Source organism: Artemia franciscana, unplaced genomic scaffold (assembly GCF_032884065.1).
Source record: "Artemia franciscana unplaced genomic scaffold, ASM3288406v1 Scaffold_698, whole genome shotgun sequence".
Classification (NCBI taxonomy): Eukaryota; Metazoa; Arthropoda; class Branchiopoda; order Anostraca; family Artemiidae; genus Artemia; species Artemia franciscana.
The window spans coordinates 7,844-28,421 of NW_027067138.1; the positions used below are offsets into that span (position 1 = coordinate 7,844).

General features: G+C 33.0%; 2 protein-coding genes across 4 annotated transcripts in view; one reads left to right on the forward strand and one right to left on the reverse strand.

Moving 5' to 3' along the window:
• Positions 1-1,060: 1,060 nt before the first annotated feature.
• On the forward strand, positions 1,061-14,759 carry LOC136043524 (DNA-directed RNA polymerase II subunit RPB3-like). The gene is made up of 5 exons (XM_065728439.1): positions 1,061-1,075; positions 7,852-8,031; positions 10,328-10,508; positions 12,134-12,340; positions 14,514-14,759. The coding sequence occupies exons 2-4, from the start codon at positions 7,906-7,908 to the stop codon at positions 12,325-12,327; spliced, it is 501 nt and encodes a 166-aa protein (XP_065584511.1). The 5' UTR covers positions 1,061-1,075; positions 7,852-7,905; the 3' UTR covers positions 12,328-12,340; positions 14,514-14,759.
• A 3,493-nt stretch (positions 14,760-18,252) lies between these two features.
• Positions 18,253-20,578, reverse strand: part of LOC136043528 (glycine dehydrogenase (decarboxylating), mitochondrial-like) — an 80,803-nt gene continuing 78,477 nt past the window's right edge. For all 3 annotated transcript variants that reach the window (XM_065728448.1, XM_065728450.1, XM_065728449.1), the window contains one exon: positions 18,253-20,230. In XM_065728448.1, coding sequence (XP_065584520.1) covers positions 20,072-20,230 — 159 coding nt within the window. In that variant the 3' untranslated portion in view covers positions 18,253-20,071. The remainder of the gene's footprint in view (positions 20,231-20,578) is intronic.

The window sequence follows — 20,578 nt, forward strand, 5'->3', positions numbered from 1 at the left end:
AATGAGAGAAGTAAGAATATCAGCAACATAAGGAAACGCTATTTTTAACACCAGAAGATTGAGTGAATCACTACCTGCCGATGTATTTTTCATCCCAAAGATAATTTTCTCTACTTCATCACGAGAGAAGGGTCTCATATACATAGAAATATCAATTGGAGTCTTCCTAAAAAAACTCCAAGGGAGGATCCTCATCAGAAGATACTATACAGGAAGATAAATCTACGCCAATATTAGCATAATGTTTGGAAACAGCATTACATATCTCTTCGGGTTCCTTCGTTGGTAGGCCATTCTGCATTACTACTTCATCGGGAATAATAGAGTTCTCTGTCGATATCACACTTTTAATTATTTTCCATGTTTTTGCAGGGTTGCCACAAGTCTCGGTGAATTTATTTACGAAATATTTTTTTTTTTCATTTCTCAGTAATTTATTCAGGGCATTTCTATAATTTTTATAAATTCTTAAGCAGATCTGATCATTTCCATTATTTATGGAATTCTTATAAAGTTTATCTCTTTTATTAATACAGCGCAACAAGCTAGGCGACATTCATGGTTTCTTAGGATTATTTTTCCTTGATGACGAACGAACCATTATAAATGTTTTTGTCACTAACAAAATTAGTTTATCGTAAAATTTTTGAAAACTCGTATTTATATCATCCATAAGGTCTATTAAATTTTTCCAATCAACTTCTGCAATTGCCTGCTTAAATTTTTGAAGGTTACTCTGGCTAAATACGTGCATTGGACTCTTAGGGTGCGTTTGTTTACTTGTCCGATTACTAATCTGATTAATCCAAGCGTTTTTTGAGATACATATGACGTCAGAGGCTAGTCGGATTATCCCCTCAAACGCTCAGGATTACTTGTCCATGGGCTGGCACTTTATAACCCCCAAATAAAAAGATTATTTGAGGATTTTGACGTCAGTCTCGTATATTTTTAAGATGGGACGACCATGTGCACGTGACTCCCCTGAGATGGGTTTTGTAGATAAGCTATGTTTATAGTGGATTAAATATGATTAATATTTCTAAGGAAGCCTATCAAGTCCCTTGGGAAGAAGGTGGGATTCAAGTTCTATTTGCAATTGAACTGTCTATTGAGTTTGAAAGTTCAGTTCAGAAATTTCAGAAGGAATATACTGATAAGACTTATAAAATTAAATGCAGAGAGCATACTAATACAGTTATATTGGAAATTACTTCAGATTTAGGAGTTTGTAAGTAGCATAATCTTGTCTGTGCTTATAAAATATTAAGGTTTTCTAGAGAGCTAGGCCTAGCTTTCAAAGGCTAGTAGGCCAGGCTCTGATGCACAGAACAAAGGTTTTTTATCAGTTAGAAAGGAGTCTTATTAGGAATAGAGCTTGGGAATGCACATTTCCGATTACCATTGTTTCTTATTTTACCCTAAATTTCAATTTAAACAATCTCAATTTTAGTTTTATTTTTTCCCTCTATTCATTACTTTTCCTAATCTCTCTCTAAGATAACAAAAAGTGGCTTTTCTAATAGTTTACGCTATTTGAAATTTTATGACTAAATCACTAATGGGACAGCAAAGAAATAGCCTAGACATACACCTAAATTTAGAATTAATTTCATCCTGAATACTAATATAGACCTATCATTTGTTTGTATCAGAGAACTTAAACAGCTCCCCCTAATCTATATATATATATTTATATATATATATATATATATATATATATATATATATATATATATATATATATATATATATATATATATATATATATATATATATGTGGTAAAATTCTAGTTGTGTGATGACTTTTTTCTATCTTGAAAAGGGGTTAGATTAGGTAAGGAAAATGAAACATTCTGGGATGGGTCTACAGCCTAAAGCATATCCCAGGAAGATATTTTAAAGTACCCACCTCCACTCCTTCTCCCTCTAGAGGGCCCTGAAATTTGACTACATGAAAGGTCTATACCTATTGAAATTTTGACAAAAAAAACATTTTATCTTAATTTTCAGTTACCAGTTGCTTTTTCTCTGCCTTTAGTTCTGAAAATGCAATCCTTGTTATATGAGTAGAATTCTGAGTTAAAATTTTATGATTAAATCACTAATGGGACAGCTATGAAATAGCCTAGACATAGACCTACATTTAGAATTAATTTCATCCTGAATCCTAATATAGACCTATAATTTGTTTGTATCAGAGAACTTCAACTGCTCCCCCTAATCTATATATATATATATATATATATATATATATATATATATATATATATATATATATATATATATATATATATATATATATATATATATATATATATATATATATATATATATATATATGTGATAAAATTCTAGTTAATTGACTTCTTCTTATCTCAGAAAGGGTTTAGGTTAGGAAAAAGAATCTTTCAGGGATGGGTCTACAGGCTAAAGTATGTCCCGGGAAGGTATTTTAAAATACCCACCTCCACTCCTTCTCCCTCTAGAGGTCCCTGAAATTTGCCTACATGAAAGGTCTAAACCTGTCGAAATTTTGACGAAACAACATTTTGCCTTATATTTCAATTATTAGTTGCTTTTTCTCTGCCTTTAGTTCTGAAAATGCAATTCCTGTTATTTGAGTAGAATTTTGAGCCATATCAATTTTTTTTTCAAAATTTAGGAAATGTATTTGCATATCTTTAAAACCTTATAAAATGGAACTGAGCAAAGTTATGAAGCTGAAAACAATTTTGTTGTATTTCAATTAAGCAGAAGATCTATTTTGCAAGGTTTCATTTTTATAACACACATATTTTGAAGGTCAAAGTTTCAAAACTGCAAAAACAAAGTTTTGCATTTGCTTTGCTAAAAATTGTCTTAAAAAATGCCAAGTTTAGAGAGTTATGTTAATATTCTTCTTGCTTATTAGTATAATTGTTTTTACTTTCTGTTTAAAGCATTTTAGAGAGATTCTGAGCCAACCATGGGTATATTGTTGTCACAAATGATTTTTCTCAAATGGGCTTGGGGAAAACAAATAGAACATATAATTTCTCTTTTTTTATTATTTCAAGACTAGAATAACACAAAACTAAGCATTCATATTGCTGATTGTACCTTAAGTAAATACAATCCCTGATGGAGTTTTGTTGATACCTGTTTAAAAATTTATTTGTCATAAAATACATATTGTTTGTGGGACAGCAATGAAAAATGGGAGCAACTATGACTTGAGTTTTTTGAGACAACAATTTTGAGACCAGGGTTACGAAGTAGGTCAAAACTTGCAAATGGAACTATGGTATGACTAATTAATTTGTAAGAAATGAATATCAATTTAAAGATTAAAAAAATTATGTAAAAAACAAACAAGACAAATAAATAAATGTATTCCTTTACAACCATTTAATGAAGTGTAACAAATGTAGATCATTGCTAAGATTGAAATGAACAAAGCTTCAATTATGAATCTGTTTTCTTTAAACAGACTGAAGGGGCAAACCTCCAAGCCATGACAAATTCAATCTCACTTTTGGTCTCTTTCCTTTTCAATAGGAACTTTCTTTGGATTTTTTCAACCAAGTAAAAACAGTAGGGACATGATCAGATATAAGTGACCTTCCACTAAGCTTACATACCCAGGGGAAAATTGTGCAGCTATACTAAATAATTGGTAAATTTTTTGTTGTTCATATTTTTGATTTTCAAATAAAGTGAACATACTCCTTGATGCCTTTTTATGTTTTTTACAAACATAATAAGTGCTTCAAGTGCAAGTCTGAGTTGCAAGTTTGCAAGTTGAGCTCTTGAAAATGACCAAAGTATACTCAAATAGTTTTTGGGTATAAAAAAGCTCAAAACATTGGTCTAAAACTTATTGTTTCATTATTAATCCATTTTTTACATGTTGTATAATCTATGAGTACTGATTTTCCACAATTAAGTTGGATTAATTAATTTTACAATATTATGGTGTATTTCTTCTTCTTTAATGCCAAGTTTTCAATTAAGGTATGTGTTTTTGGTCATTTTTGACAAAATAATGTATATTTTTCACTGCCAAAATTTGTTAGGTTAAATAAGGTCAAAAAGTGCTTAAACTTGAACAAGCAAAATAAGCAATTATTATATTTGTAAAAAAAATACAAAAAGACACCAAGTGGTATATTCATTTGATTTGTAAATCAAAATATGAACAAGAAAAACTCACCCCTAACATGCCTAATTTGCAAATATATAGCCCAAATTATATATTTCCAATGTTGTCTGCCACATTTTACTTGATTTTCCAGTTCTTGTTTTGCCACAGTTGCCTCAATTAACAGGTACTAGGGTTGAGGGATAGATTGGCAGAATCAATAGAAAATGTGTAATTTCAGCTATAGATTTCCATATTAGGAGGGTTGGGGCTAAAGTAGAGCAGGGCTGCATGTAGAATGTGTTAGCTATAATTATTATGTAAATAACAAAGAATCATCTTTTTTTAACAGGTTTTCTTCTATAGGTCTACAGGTCCTTCTCTTGGCTTATACCACATCAAGCATTATATAACCAGAGAAGAATAAGTAGCAAAAAGCTATATATACATAAGCACATGTTATTTAACAATGACTTCTCTAGTGCTTAACTATGACCGCTTAGTAATATTAACAAGAAATGAGGGTAAAACTGGTGCAAACAGTATTACTGGCTTTCATATAAAGTGAATATACCACTTGATGACTTTTTTAATGCTCTTTACAAATATAATAATTGCTTCTACCACAAATTCAGATTTAAGTACTTTTTGACCTCTTAAAAATGACCTATATATGGGGTCATTACAAATCTGTAATAGTTTAGAAACAAATTTGGGCTATATATTTGCACATCAGGGGGGTGGGGGTAAAGCATAGCATATATTATATATGTAAGCTAACCATTGCTGTTTTTTTTTGTGTTTGTGCACATCAAATTTTAATGAGAAGAGAAATCACCAGTGCAACAGCACAAACATAAAAAAAATCCAGCAATGGTTAGTTTACGTATTTAATATATGCTATACTTGGTCATTTTTAAGAGGTCAAAAAGTGCTTAAATCTGAATTTGCAGTAGAAGCGATTATTATATTTGTAGACAGCATTAAAAAGGCATCAAGTGGTATATTCACTTATATGAAAGCCAGTAATACTGTTTGCACCAGTTTTCCCCAATGGTAAAACTGGTGCAAACATATATAGGTAACAGAAAAAGTGAAATTTAGGGTAAATGACAATCAGGAACTGGATACTAGCTCAAGGGGGCCAAAAACAGGGCTATATAATTGGAGTTCAAAGAAGGTGGTGATTTTTAGTGAAAAAAAAAACACTTCCCTGGCTAATTTAGGACTTTGAATTAATTTGCCTACCGAAATTTTCCTATCCTATGCAATTGAAATAGTTTTCCCTTTTCAGAGCATTAAGACAATTTATCACAAAAAAAATATCCAAAGCATCTTGAATGGAATGACAAAAAGGCAAATGACAACCACAATTTGAAATCTTACAATTAAACTTCTTGCCACACAAATTGTATTAGGCTACCCAGCTCTGAAATAATTGCTTAAGGTGTATTTGCCTGCAAAATTAGAAACAGACCCGAAATCCCAGCTTCTTTCTTGTCAGAACTTCACATAGCATTGAAGCAATAATTACACGTGACCAATGTTGTTATTCTCGCAATTAATTTTGCCGTTTTAAGTGACACGTGGCCAGACAAGTGTTTGTTGCTATCTTTTAGGGGTTAAACCTCGATTACTTAAAATTCCATTGGACAAGTAAACAAACGCACCCTCGAATCTCGAAATTCAGGTACAAGTTTTAAAAATTCGGGGAGTTTTCGGGGACAAGTCTTCCAGATTCGGGGAATTTTCGGGGGCAAGTACAAAATGGAATTCCGTTGCGAAAAGTAGGGAACCAAAATTAGTTGTAGCTTCGTTTCCAGGCTCAAGTAGGGCTTGGATCTGCGTAATAAATCAAGTTTTCAACAGAGTAGGTTTTAGAGCCATAGGACGGGATTGGAACCCATAGTTAAAAACGATTATTGCTGATATTGCGGACAAAACTTTAAAACTGTTTTCAAATTAAAGAAAAATAACAATAGGCTGAATTAAGCTCTGAAATTTTGTTGCCTTAGGTTTTATATTATCTTTGCTGCTTTACTCTCCTAGCCCAAAAACGAGATTTTTATGTCATTTATTTTCAGAAAGACAACACAAATAAACTATAGAAATACAATAATCGCAAACAGAGTAGTAAAAGGTGTATTGATTTCTCCAAATTAATGAATATTCTTCGGCAAGCAAATGTGAACTTACACCAAAAATTAAATTAAAATAGCCTGGAAGAAAGGAGCAGCATTAAAAATTGAAACGAACAAAAACGATAGCATAATAAGGGGATGGTCTTTTTTAAACAACCGACTATTCGCGCTGAAGTTTTTTAATACTTATGCTTCTCATTGTTCTATTTTGCGCTACAATTATGATTCGGGATTCATTCTTACAGATTCGGGACTAAATTCAAAACTTAAGCGCAAAGATCCCCTTCATATAAGTAATATTCTTTGTTCATTTTAATGTTGTTCCTTAGGCGTACTTTCAGACGGAAAAAACTTTTATTTTATTTCAAATGTTTTTTTTTAATGAGAGGAAATCCAGTTCCACCTCCACGGAAAAATTATTCCTCTCCCCGGAAAAATCGTCCAGACAACCCTTAACGTCTCCACGCGTAAGATTAGGTTTAGAAAGAGAAACTTGAAATAAATAAAAATAATTTTGTTTAGTTCTGGCCAGTCCCCCCAGTGTAAAATTTCCCCTCAAAATTTTATTTCCCAGAAATATCCTTCCCAATAGAAAGTACTCCCTGCGGAAAATCCTCCAGTAAAAAATTCTATCCTTTGCCCGAAAAAAATGCATATTTCCAAATAACAGATATTATACGTAAACAATGGGCAAATTATACATTTTCAAGACCTTTCACCAGGGGCTGTGGGAAGTCAAATTAACTTCGGAGGCATAATTATCGGGTCTTTCGACTATGCTGAACAAAATGGTCATGGTATCTCAAAAACTTTGATCAATGGATTAACAATGGGCAAATTAAATATTTTCAAGACCTTTCCCCAGGGGCTGTGGGAGGTCAAATTAACTTAAAAGACAAAGTTATTGAGTCTCTTAACTATACTGAACAAAATGGCTATGGTACTTTCTAAAATTTGATCAAATGATTTTGGGGGAAAGGGCATGGAATAGTTGCCATCCTAATGGAAAAAGTACAACTTCTGGGAAAGCCCGTATTATTGCAAATAGGAGCTTTAACCCTATATAGTTGATTTCTCAATTTCTTTATTTCAGTCAGATTTTTACCTGTTTGTTGTTGTTACAGTATCTTATGGAACTGTACATGTATATAGGTATTTAAATTATTTGAGTATGTGAAACTTAATAAATACTTTAGTACATACACTTGAATATGCGTTTTTTTTAGACTGGGATTCATAAATATCAATGTATTTGGCTTTTCCCCAAATTCCTACAGGTCAGCTGTATTTTATTTGGAATATTGTATGTAAATGCTAGAAGTCACTAAGGTACATGAAACAATACTGTTCAAAAAAGTGATGCCCAGAAACACCATTAACGTTACTTGAATTAAACTCATTTTTACAAAAAAAAAGTAATCGAATATTTGCTTCCAGCATTCATGTCCTGAATATTTTATGTGGAATTACTATTTTTTTAATTGTAGTATCAAATCTTGATACACACTGATATTGGTAGCTAATCCCCCCCCCCTCCTGAAAAAAGGAACATCAGGATAACACGAATGCATCATATTTATTTTGTAGCACCGCCAATGCTTTGAGACTTTGAGACGTATATTCATTGCTGAAACTCCAACCATGGCCATTGATTGGATTCAGTTTGAGGCAAACTCAACTGTTTTATTTGATGAATTTCTTGCTCATAGAATTGGTCTAATTCCTCTTACTTCAGATGAAGTGGTTGACAAAATGGTCTACAGCAGGGTAAGTTAAAAATTTGTTTCATTACTTATGTAAGTTTTAATTCTTTTTTTTTTAGCTTGCCTTTATGATTTACTGATCTGAATTAATATTTATTTTTGTTCTTAGAATCATATGTTGATAGGATATCAAATTGATTTGCTCCACACAATAAACAAAAGAGTTCAATGGTAAATATATGTTGATTATTTTAATGGTACCAATCATCTCTCCAGAAAAAATAAAAGTTAGGAAATGTTTTTATTTGTCAATTGTAGCCTCGAAACAAAATTGTCTATTCCATTGAATACTATATTAAAAAAATAATACTTTGTATTTAAGTGTCACTTCAGTCTTCGAAGTGATAACATCTATTTTGGTTTATATGAACTGTGAAGCTTACTTTCATCCTGAATTATTGCACCTGTTTGAACTTCACATGTCGTGACATTCATCAATTCAGTACTTTGGACTTAAGTCAATTCAGGAATGGTATTTTGCAATATTTTGTTTTGGATTAAATCCTGTGAAGCTTGCTAGAATTCAGTGAATGTTATTTCGCAATATTTTGTTCTAGATTGAATTGACCTGGCCTTTTCAAGCTATCAATTTGCTATTTGGGTAATATATGAGTCTCTCGCTGGACTGACCGTCTTTGGGCTCTGATTTCATTGCATTCAAACTGGCTTCAATAAAGTGTTAATTTAATCCTAATCATAGTGTATAAGTTGGCAACCCTGCTTCCAACTGCAAATATACCATTTGCACCTATATAAGCCTATTGCATCATTTACACTGCTGAAAACAAGCTATGGATAATTGCGAATATGTGCGCTGCCCTGTAATGAACTTTCTGCATAATAACTGGGAAGAAGGAATTCAAGATGATATTATTATTCAACACACAATAGACTTTTTTTTTTAATGCGGTGTTAGTGCTAATGCAAAAATTGAATTTTGGGCAAAGGTTACGCCTAATGATAATTGATCATGGTGCATTGGCGCGAAAGCTTCTACAAATTATTCAAAAGATATTCTTGACCTTATTAAAAAATTGAAATGTGGGGAGGTGTCAAATCCGATTTATGTTACCTACAGAGGCTCCCATTCTTTCCGCTGTGGCTTACTCTAGGCTTTCTACAAAGATTAATCCTGTGGAAAAACTACTCAAGGTTGTTGGAGCAAAGCTGGATGCTTTTGAATTGAATTACCCGCAACTGCCAAAGCCTATAATTTAAATTGGTAGTTGCAACTGCAACTACCAAAGCCTACATTTTCCGACTCACATGCTACTATTGTTGTTTCAAACCTTCCCCCTACTCTCTCAGACCCAATAAAAAGAAAAGTTATGATAGACGAGACAAATGGGTATAAATCAATTATTAGTATACGTCCTGAACATGACAAACTGATTTATCGATAAAGATAAGTCAGTTGCTGAAGTTTTCCGTTTGTCAGTAACTGGAGTGATAACTTGCTCTTCTGCTAAAGTCCAAAACAAGAAGTTTTACTGTCTCTTGAAGGAAATTTCAAGCAATTTTGAATTATCTCACCTGATTTCCTGCCCTGGTGTTTTTGACGCCTCTAGGCTAGGGAAATCTACAGCAGTAAAACTTGAATTCTCTGATGTAATGTCAAGAGCCAAAGCATTCAGATACAGTCAAATCGGATACGAAAACCTAAGTGTCTCTGAGTTCAAGGCGATACCACGATATTGTAACATTTGCTGGTCCCCTGAACATCTCCAGTCATTATGTTTCAGTGAAACACCAAAATGTGTGCGATGGGCAGGATACCATGTCTCAGATAATGACTCGCCGTGCAATTTGTCACTTAAGTGTGCAAACTGTGGAGGCAATCATGTTTCATATAGCTTCACAAGTCCTAAACTGAAAGCAATTGCGAGTCTCAATTTGCCAAAAACTAATATAAGATAAATTTTATTTTTTTAAATGTATACAAAACACCTTGCTGCACCTGCTAAGAAAGCCCCAAAGGGTAATATAAAGTATTATTTATAATTATCAAATATATTCCATAGTTTACAACTTCTATATAAAATAGAAAAGCAAGTCGGCTACAGTCCAGGAATATTAGGCCTTTCATATGTTGTAAAGTATATCCATCCATAAACAACAATTTTGGTAAATGAATCTCTAAAATGTTTCATGAAACATTAAAATAATTGAATAAGTACAATCTTAGACATAAAAAAGAAACTGATTTAGAATGAACTAGAACTAGCTGCGGAATAGAATCATTGCCTTGTGATTTGGAGCAGCTCAGCTTTTGAAGAAATGACACAAATCTTTATTTAAAGGATTGTACTTGCACAGATTTTTGCCAAGATTGTAGTGTTGAAATCACTTTGTACGTGAAGGGAACTGAGGGATCAACGAGACAAGTTACAACTGCCGGTATGGTTACATCAGATTCAAGAGTCGTTCCAGTTACTTCACGAAGATGTGATGCTGATGCAGGAGAATATGACGAAATAGATCGTAAGCTTTAGCCTGCTTAATTCTTTGTTTCTATTAGCAGCTTTTTTTTTACTGATGCAGTAAACTCTGCATCATCCTATCCAAAACAAGACGCGTGAAAATAAACGACTAAGGTGCATTATATAGTTACTTTACGCTATAATTTATGTTTTTTTTTTCTTTTTCTTTTTTTCGAAGTGTAGAATAGACTTGATAGAAATTAAGTAAGGTATTCAGACTAGGGTTGCTGCTACATTGAAAAAAAATTAGCTATTTTACAAGCAAGTGAGGTTAGTCACAAGACAAACAGGGATATTTAAAAAAAATATTTTGCGCATTTAGTTTCTCCAAGTCTTTCTTGCAGAAGAAATGGACAGTTCTGGACAAAGAAAAACTAACAAAAGTTTGCAATCTTCACGGGCATTTAAATCACTAATATAAAGATAGTAGCCTCTCAAATCTTCTTCTCCCCCCCCCCTCCAACCCCTTATTTTAGCATTCTAAAAACCATGATGATGGTATAATTCGTTTTTCTAATTTTTCATCTTTTTATCCAACAGTTCGAGGGGGATTGACCCCTCCTCAGCACCTCGATCTTTACGCTAAAGTTTCAATTTTAACAATACTCTAAGAATGGCCCGTGAAACACGGGGTTCGGTTAATTAAAACAACAAGAAGCTTTTTTAAAAGTACTAAAAAACATTATCTTGAAGAGTGAGGTGTCACGGAGAGGGAAACCCCCCTCATATACGTAATAATTTCTGCTCGTTTTAAGTTTTAATTTTGCTCCTTACTTTCAGTTGAAACACTTGTTTTTTTATTTAATTATTATTAGAAGTGCCTTTCAGTACATTTGAATTGCTTTCAATATCCTACGTTGAGAAGATAATTATCTTGACTAATTTCTCAGACTATGAGAATTGATTAGAATTAATTCAACTTGTTAGCTTTCCTTGTTTAAAGCTTCCTTTGACTTTTTTCTCGCCATAAATTAAACATACATTGGCCGTGTAGTTGATCTGTTCGATCATTGAGGCCAAGAGCAGTGCTTTGAATTTATCTCATGGGGGAGGCAAAAAGTGCTACCAGGAGGTTTCTACTGTATGATTATTTTTTTCCTAGAGGCCATCCTTCCCCCTGGTCTCTTCATGAGGGTGCCCCTGGTTGGGACACTATCTACAATCTGTAGCTGAAACTGACTTTTTACCTCAATAAGTCAATATAACCGACATGTTTTCCTTTTTTGCTTTTAATCCAACTTTTCACCATTTATCAATTGGATCTTTGTTCAGTTCTATAAAATTATACAATACAAATATTCTGTACAGTTCTGTACAATAAATTGAAAAAAAAATCTAGCTTAAGCAAAAGAAAGAAACCAACTTCTTTTACTAGTTTGATCCAATAGTCTCATTCGACTTCCAAAATAATCCTATACTGTTTTTCAAATGTCACTCGAATATAAACCAACAACTCATGGGTATTTATTATCTATTACAATTAATCTTGCAAGTAAATATAAAAATTTTCCAAACCATCTTATGCTAAGGGTTAAGATTGTTTCTAATCTGTAATCCTCTAGGTTTATAGGTTAGGCGGTTTGTCTCTTTTTTGATGGTTTTTGTAAGTTTAATTTAATGTTTCAGCTATATTGATTGTGAAATTACGAAAAGGTCAGGAACTAAAACTGCGAGCCTATGCCAAAAAGGGATTTGGAAAAGAGCATGCCAAGTGGAATCCAACTGCCGGCGTTGCATTTGAATATGATCCAGACAACAGCCTTAGGCATACCCTTTACCCTGTCCCATCTGAATGGCCCAAGTCTGAATACTCAGAATAAGAAGATGATAAATGTAAGTGCCATATTAAATTATTTAATGGAATATTCTATTAAATGTTCTAACTCATAGAATTCCTTTGCCGTTTAGCATCTCATTGAAAGAAAGGGTTTCAAGTCCAGGCTATTTTGATAATACTTGAGAAAGGATTAGCATTCAAGGAAGCCATGGGCAAAATATGTACCAATTCACTTTTTTTTTTTTTTTTTTTTTTTTTTTTTTTTTTTTTTTTTTTTTTTTTTTTTTTTTTTTTTTACTGTTGCTTAAGAAATGACCTTTTCTATTTTAGTGTTTTTGATGTTTGTCTTTTATATTGTCCTGTGGACTTATCTATGTTTTTTTCTGTTCTTGTTCTTGTACTGAAGATAGCTGAGTGAAGGTCTCGGCCAAAATATTTGTATTTTTCTCTCTTTTTTTCACTGACTGTGGTTTATCTCATTTTTCCTTCGTTGTCCTATGCTTTGTCACGCTTAGCCATTACGGTTTCAGAAATTTATTTAATATAAATATTTTCACTAATCACTGATGTCTGTTTGGTCAAGCGTAATGGAAAAATGGTATATAGGTCCCAAGGCCATAACCAGGGGGGAGGGTTACCGAGTTTGAATCCCTCCCAAAAAATTTGGTCCGACTCGTAAAAACGTAACAAAAATGCATATAAAAATGCTTAAAAATAAAAAAAAATATGCAAAAATGCATATTTTCTTGTAAACGCCTTCCCCTCTCCCGAATCGAAAAATCCTGGATACGCCCTTGCTGGGTCCATTACAAATAAAAAAAATATTTCCTTCTATTTTGCATGGTAGAAGTGTATTCTTTTGATGATATGGAGTATTTGCGTACAAAATAATCTTAAGTTAAACATCGTTAATCTTAATCTTAAGTTCATCGTTAATCTTAAGTTAAGCATCGTGCTAACATAATAACAAATAATAACTAGACTGTATTTAAAATCACTAGGATTAATTTAATTTAAGAAGACCATCTTATCTAGCAAAAAAAATGCATAAGATTAAGTGATTATAAGATTAAAAAAAAACTAGTTAAAGAAAGCGTAGAACAATTGCTTGTAGAGTGATATTTAGTTTGAAGTATATCTAAAGTTTGACACTAAGTTTGGATTTTCTTGTCTATCTGGTATATTTCTCTCATATGGGGACGTTCGCTGTGGCGAATTTTTCGGAAAATGTCACATTATTGGTGCCACCTTGAATATTGTTACAATCTGTCGAAAGTTTTGCCAATCGTTGATAAACAACTTGTCTAAAAAAAAGTTTAGGTTTACATAAAAACTTGAAATAAAGTAAAGGGAATGTCATCTCAGTTGGGGTTTTCTGGTGAAAGTAAAGGTCCTTCGAATGATTCCTTTTTATAATAGCTAATGAAAGCTAATTTTTCAATTAAAACTACTGCTATATCTTAGCAAACACTTAAGGAATTGTCCACCCGAGATGAACCTGCCCCAGTAGCAATCGTACTCAAGCTCGTCTAGTAGGTTTTTTTTCAGAGTTTTAGCAATATATAATATTCTTGTGAACTCTTGTTAAGCTATTGCTTTCAGTTTATTTTACCTTTATCGCTACGACCTCGTGAAAAGAATTTCAAAACTATTTTTTGGCTCTACAATAAAATTTTGATATTTGTGCTTGTCCATTTCGTGGGGCTTTATATTGTACTTAAAAGAAATCGTCTTTCGCATGAATGTAAAAATTTATAAATCTCTTTTGATAGATTATAAAAATTTATGAACCGTTTATAAAATTAATCTGTAAACCGTTTAAAAAATTACTTTATAAACTATCAAAATTCTTTTGATTGCTTTCAATCGACGGATTTACATAGCATGTCAATACCACATTAGAATATGGTTTGGAAATTAAGTATTGTCTACTTTTGTTTGGAATAGTAGATCTCATGAACTCTATCTCTTTCCGTGTCATTCTGTAATCTAAAGATGAAAAGGTCCTAACCCCCTAGCATAGACTGAGGCAAAAGCGTGTTTCAAAAAACCTATCTTCTGACATTAAGCATCAGGCCTGTGAGCAGGGACCTTCTGAGACTAAAAAGTTTTGCAACCTGGTACCCCGCGATTTGCTGAGCTAACTTTGAATTGCATTTTGTTATTTGCTGAATATATTTTTCAAAGTTTTTTTCTTCCGTGTATGTTCTTTTCTTCTTTTTTTTTTAGATGAAGCCCCTTTTCAATGGGACGCAAAACCGAACAAGTTTTTCTTTAATATTGAAACGTGTGGTTCACTAAGACCCGAAAACATAGTTATTCATGGCATTGCTGCACTGAAAAAGAAACTATCTGACCTGCAGATGAGCCTCAGTCAAGAATTTCAAAATGACGCACTTGCTATCTAATATTTATTTTTCTTCTAAAAGCTATACATTATTTTTTTTTTACATTATTATGAAATTGTCGTTGACAGATTGGACTTTATTTTTCGTTGTTGAGATCTAAGATATATTCAAAAGAATGAAGGGATTGTTTACCCTTAATATTGATTGTTTCTCAATCCACAAGCCGTCAGTTAATAAGTAACTCGTAAAGAGAGGGTAGGGGAGCCCCTTTAATGAGTAAAGCAAACCTGGGTTGTCCTTGGTGTTTCGAATGACTGTTCTACAAAAAAAAAAAAATTTAAGGTAAAAAATAAGCGATAAAATCAAGGACTTTGGCAGTTGGCAGGATGTACCCGTAGGGACACCATTTATTCGATGAATGGCAATGAGCTTATTCCAGTCAAAATCATCAGGGTCTGTAAACAGAAAGCTCAACTAGGCTGATAAATTTTCTGAACGGCACGATTAACATAATACAAAATTTCAAGTCGAGAACCATTTAAAACTCGCTTCATACTGCTTTTGAAAAAAATTCAGATGATCTGTTGATATTCATGAATTTTGCCGCTATTAACAAACGACGTCCTGCTAAATCCTGAGCAGCGTTGATGCTTACTGACGCACCTTCGTGGCTATGAATATTGCACAGGAAACAGAAAAATGTGAATCGAAACAGCTTTAACATTGTCATATGGAAGTGTCAAAGTCATCCGATATTTCGCTTGTTCTAGTGGATTTGATGACCAGTAATCGGGCTGCTATTTCTGAAAAAAGACACTAGGCTTTTTCTGCTGATGCATAGTCAACATTGTTGACCAATCTATTCTGGTGAGACATTGTCCGTTAGCAATTGTGTTCTAGCGACCACAAAGGTTTGTTAATCCCCACTGTGGGTGAAAATGACCCCCAAATAAAATCGTTGCTGTTTAAATTTAAGAAGGGAATTTCAAGAATGGATATCATACGGGAAAACTGTTTTTGTTCTTGCAATTTTAGAAAAGAAAAAAAAATGCTTAATTGGCCATAAAGATTGATATATTGACTATTAACTAAATCTGAGTGTAAATAAATCTGAGTAAATAAATGAGTTATATTAAAAATAATAAGACAATGTTCAATTGAGTTAGAAAATGTTACCCTTTGTTTCCCACAGTAATGACAGTTTTTGTTCTTGCAAAAATTATTGTTGGTCCACAATCATTGACAAGCAAATCTATTCTCTTCTCGAGATTGTTGATCAACAACTTCTTCGCCAGAAAAGGGCATTTGACAAGAATTACACGGCCTTTCCATCATATAAATAAGAAAAGCCTGTGTAGCATTAACTGTTATATTTGAAAAACTGTGATATTGATGAAAATAATGACAACTGTTTAATACCAAAATATTTTTATTGCATGAGCTGAATTCTTGACGTTACCTAAAAAGAAAAAATGGTGCCCGAGTTTTTTCCGATGTACTTCGTGCATAATATGAAGTTTCCAGCAAGCTCTCTTGCGACACTGCTTTTACTTTAAACCCCAAAAACATAAAAAGCCAGATGTGAAGAAAATAAGTAAAACAAGAAAAGATAATAAATGATTGTCAGTTGATTTTGAGCGAAGCCTCTTGATAGAAAATCGAAAATATAAATCATAGGGCGATTTTATTGATTTAGCCCAGTGGTTCCCGAGCTTTATTTTATCGCGTCTCTATTAAAAACGTTTGATCATATGGTGCCTCCCTTCCAATTCGCAACATAATACAGACTGGAAAACTTTTAATACTACGAAATTTTTCTAGACAATATCTTGCAAACAGAAGAAAACAAATGATAATTTATATTATTTTCTTTTAATGAGGTAAATGTGTTTGCTTATAATTAGCACAGAGTTTGCCAGATCTCGGTGTCAATGATGAAATGATTGCACGAACCTCTTTTTCTATAATCGAACGAAATCGATGTTTCGGTTTCATTTCAGCTAGTGTAGAAAATCCTGTTACGTAAAAAAAAACTTTGTGGACGGCATCAATACCTCTAAGCTGTATTTGACAAAAGATTATATTTACTATTAATATCTAGGGCAAATTGAATTAGGGATAGATTCTGAAAATATTGTTTAAAGAATTATCAGAGGCTAGTTTAATCAAGTTTTCTTTCTCATTACTTATTAATCAAAATTCGTCATCTTCTTCCCCCATAAATGGATTCTGTATCCACGAATATTTTGTAAAATCAAGATCATCAAAATTATTCAAGAAATGAATTATCGAAGCATTCAGGTGTTGAAAAAAAGGATTTGTGCTTGCTTCTTTGGTAACTTGGGCGCGTGAATTTAGAAGTGGAAACACATAAAACTTTTTTTTCGAATTTACCTCCCATAGCTCCATTTTTTACTAATTTTTTCACATTATCTTTTTGAATCAATAGATGCATTTTTAGCCCTCGCATCGATTTATTCAAAAAACGTAATTTTCCTGAAATATCCCCGAAACAGGTAGTTTGATAACTAAATTTTCATTTCTAAAAATACTTTTGTCCTTATGTTGATTTTTTTCGATGTAAATTGTAATTTCTACTTTGAGTTTATGTATCCTCTGTGGCACTTTGGCACGAGACAACCGGCGCTCTTCATAATAGAATAAAAGGTGTTAGGAATCCCATATCGTCAGACAGCTTTGCAAATACTCGAACTTATACTGACATCTCTTTATATAGATTGTAGCTGTCGTCACTTTTGTATAAATGTGTCTCACAATCACGTTTTCCATACGAGAACTAATCTGTGGATCAGTCAGTGAACATCAGGTATTTTCATTTTAATTAAGTGCTAGAAGGCCAATTTTTTGTCCTGATATTGACATTGCACCGTCTGTACAAAGCCAAACGCAATTTTTCCCACAGTAAGCCTTTCTCATTTAAATTTTTAATGGATGTGGCTTTGACAGGAATGAGTTTGCAAAAAGATATATCTTCAGCTGTACTATTTTCTCAGATGTCCAATTAAATATGCTATTTTAGTTACATCAGTTCCTTCTTCACGTTTTAAGACGAATTCTGTAGTCCCTATCTGAGAAACCAATTGACCGGAAAGATCATCCCTAACAATCATCTAATTGATCGTCCCTACACAAAGTACAGCAGAATCTATAAGCTATGGTGGGTTTACTTTGGGATGGTAAACCTACTTTCTGTTCAGCCTGAGCATCTAAATTCTCTCAATCACGAAAGAGTTAAGATGTTTAGTGTGAATGCGTCGTTTTTATTTCATTGGAGTTTGCCAATCCTCGCTAATGTTGGCCCCTCCCCCTAGACTAGTCCGTGCCTCCTTGGGGAGGCGCGCCTCCCAGTTTGGAAAACGCTGATTTAGCCAATGTGTGCGAGTTGGTTAATAGCAAAAAAGCTAAAACAAATTACAAGTGACACCTTCAACTTGTGATGATTCCTATACTGTAAAGTCCAAGTAAATACACTTATACGACAGTTAAAATATTTATTAGTAGCACCGGTTTAATTTTGAATAAAATAGATGACACGAGCATAACAGTCATATAATTAAAGTAAAGTACAAATTTGGACATAGTTTAAAATCAATAGGCAATAAAACGTAAAATTGATCCAATTAGTATATGTTGTGCATCTTATCTGAAATACTTTGTTCCTCTCGCCATATTGATCACCAATCTTGCACCACGTGTTGCGCAACAACCCAAGGAGAAATCTCCCAGCGACAGTTTTGTCTTTTTGTTTGTTTATTTTCAAGCAATTTTGTCGCGTTTTAATGTATCTGTTCATTTGAACACTTGTATTTTTAGTGTCCTTGAGTTGACAAGGAGTGTCCTTGTTAGCCAACTGTCTTGGACCAAACGGAAAGTAGGCTGTCCTCGGTCGGGGAAAAATTGAAGGGAAACGGGAACTTCTTGGGAGGTGTGAATGGAGGGACTTTGAATAGATTGAGATGTAGGAGAGCATGTGTAGCTGTACTGACCTCAGGCGGCTTGGCGCTGTAGTAGGTTGTTAGTAGTAGTAGCCTATTATGAGGCCCTTGAAATACAACACCAACATTATACAGTAAAACACTTTTGTTTGAACCAGAGTCAACCCTCGTATTATATAATGTGTAACTTTTCTTGCTATAGGTGCAATGTCTGTATCTCAGATATGGTAAAAATGCAAAAGTGGTAATACCAGCCGTCTCGATAAGGCTAAAAGTAGGCAGGATAATTTTTTGGATGTCTTCCAAATGTTGCTTATGAGTAAAATTTTGTTGTAGGCTACATAATTTACTCTCTTAATAGTCTGTTCTGGAAAAATCAGGTTGGAACTCTAAAACAAAATAACTGAACATGCATAACAGAAAGCTAAAAATTCCAAATTATAGTTAAATTTAGAGTGCATATAGAATACAAAAAGTTATAAATGGCCAAAGAAGATACTACATCGAGAAAAAGAAAAACAACCATTTCAGTAGTTTGAAAAGACAAAAATATTGTGTCAAAGTAGAAGGTATTTTCTTCTGACGATTTTTTTTTTTTTTTTTTAATTGCATTTTCAAATTTCACTTTATTGAGAATACCTGCTACTGGGCTTTCAATTATCACTGAAAAAATGCTGCTAAAACGGTTTACCAGTTTTGCTCGAACCAGGAGTAAGTTGTCTTCGCCTCTTCACTATTTAAATAAAATCTTAATAAAAAAAAATAGATAATGTTACTTTGACAAATCTCAAATAACATACCATTTTCACTAAATAAAACATATAAAATTTAAGAACGCATCAACTGGGTAAACCAGTTACCAAAAATACACCTACTAAAATAATACATTTATTAATAATAGACATTATTGATCATTATGTACAACATAGGGATGAACTATAAAGCGATACGTCTGATGTTCGAGGGACAGATTAAGAGAAAATGCTGTCTACATGACGGTTAAAACAGGTCTACCACTTCCTAGGATTGTACTGACATATTTGGATATCTGTCCTGATCTTAGAAAAAATAAATTTTACCATAATTCTTAAAGATCGTGTTAAGTAAGCTTGCCATTATTATTTAATATATTCAGGGCTAAATTATTAAGTTTAGAAACCCGTTACGTTAATTCGACAAAATAAGGAATATCCTCTAAAGACAATGAGTAATAAGATTATTATTTGTCAATTTCTTGGAATTTTTTTTTCAAACATTAGGTATTTTTATAATTAAATATTAGGATATTGTTAAATTCTCAGTTGCAGCCCTGATTTAAAATGCCCATACGGGTCAAAACTTTTATATAAAAATTTTCTATATTTTGGAGTTAGATCAATAATGAATATCGTTCACATAGCTATTTCTAAAACAGTGGACAATGTAGCAATTTTTATCTATTAAAAGATAGAAAGTTGCCATTAACCTATTTACACTTTTTTATCTACGCTGCAGTTGCTCTGGATTTGTCTTGGTCACTACCAACATCTAGCGATGGGTAAGAATCCATTGGGGCACAGGTGCATACAAGGTTTTTATCACCATAGACATCATCTATTCTGCTGACGGATGGCCAAAATTTAGTTTCTGGTCGGACGAAGGGCTAAAATAGATAAAACTCATTAGACATGTATCCTACAGTAATACATAAGATGATCATTCTAACGCCGTACTATTCACAAGAGTCAATTCAAGAGGAAAAATAATATTAGGCCAATAATAGCAATACTGTTATCAATGATAACAATTCAAAAATAAAAGGTTGTCCAGCACAACATTTTACTTTATTTGAAAGGCTCAAATAACAGACCAATGGACATTTTTGTGGCACACAGACGCTGGACTCTGTCTCGGATTGAGTCGAAAACTTTCCTCACAAGAGTCGGTACGTTACGGTCTTCCGACTATTTGCATAATTTCGCAGAATAATTCGCAGATATTTTCCCGAAAA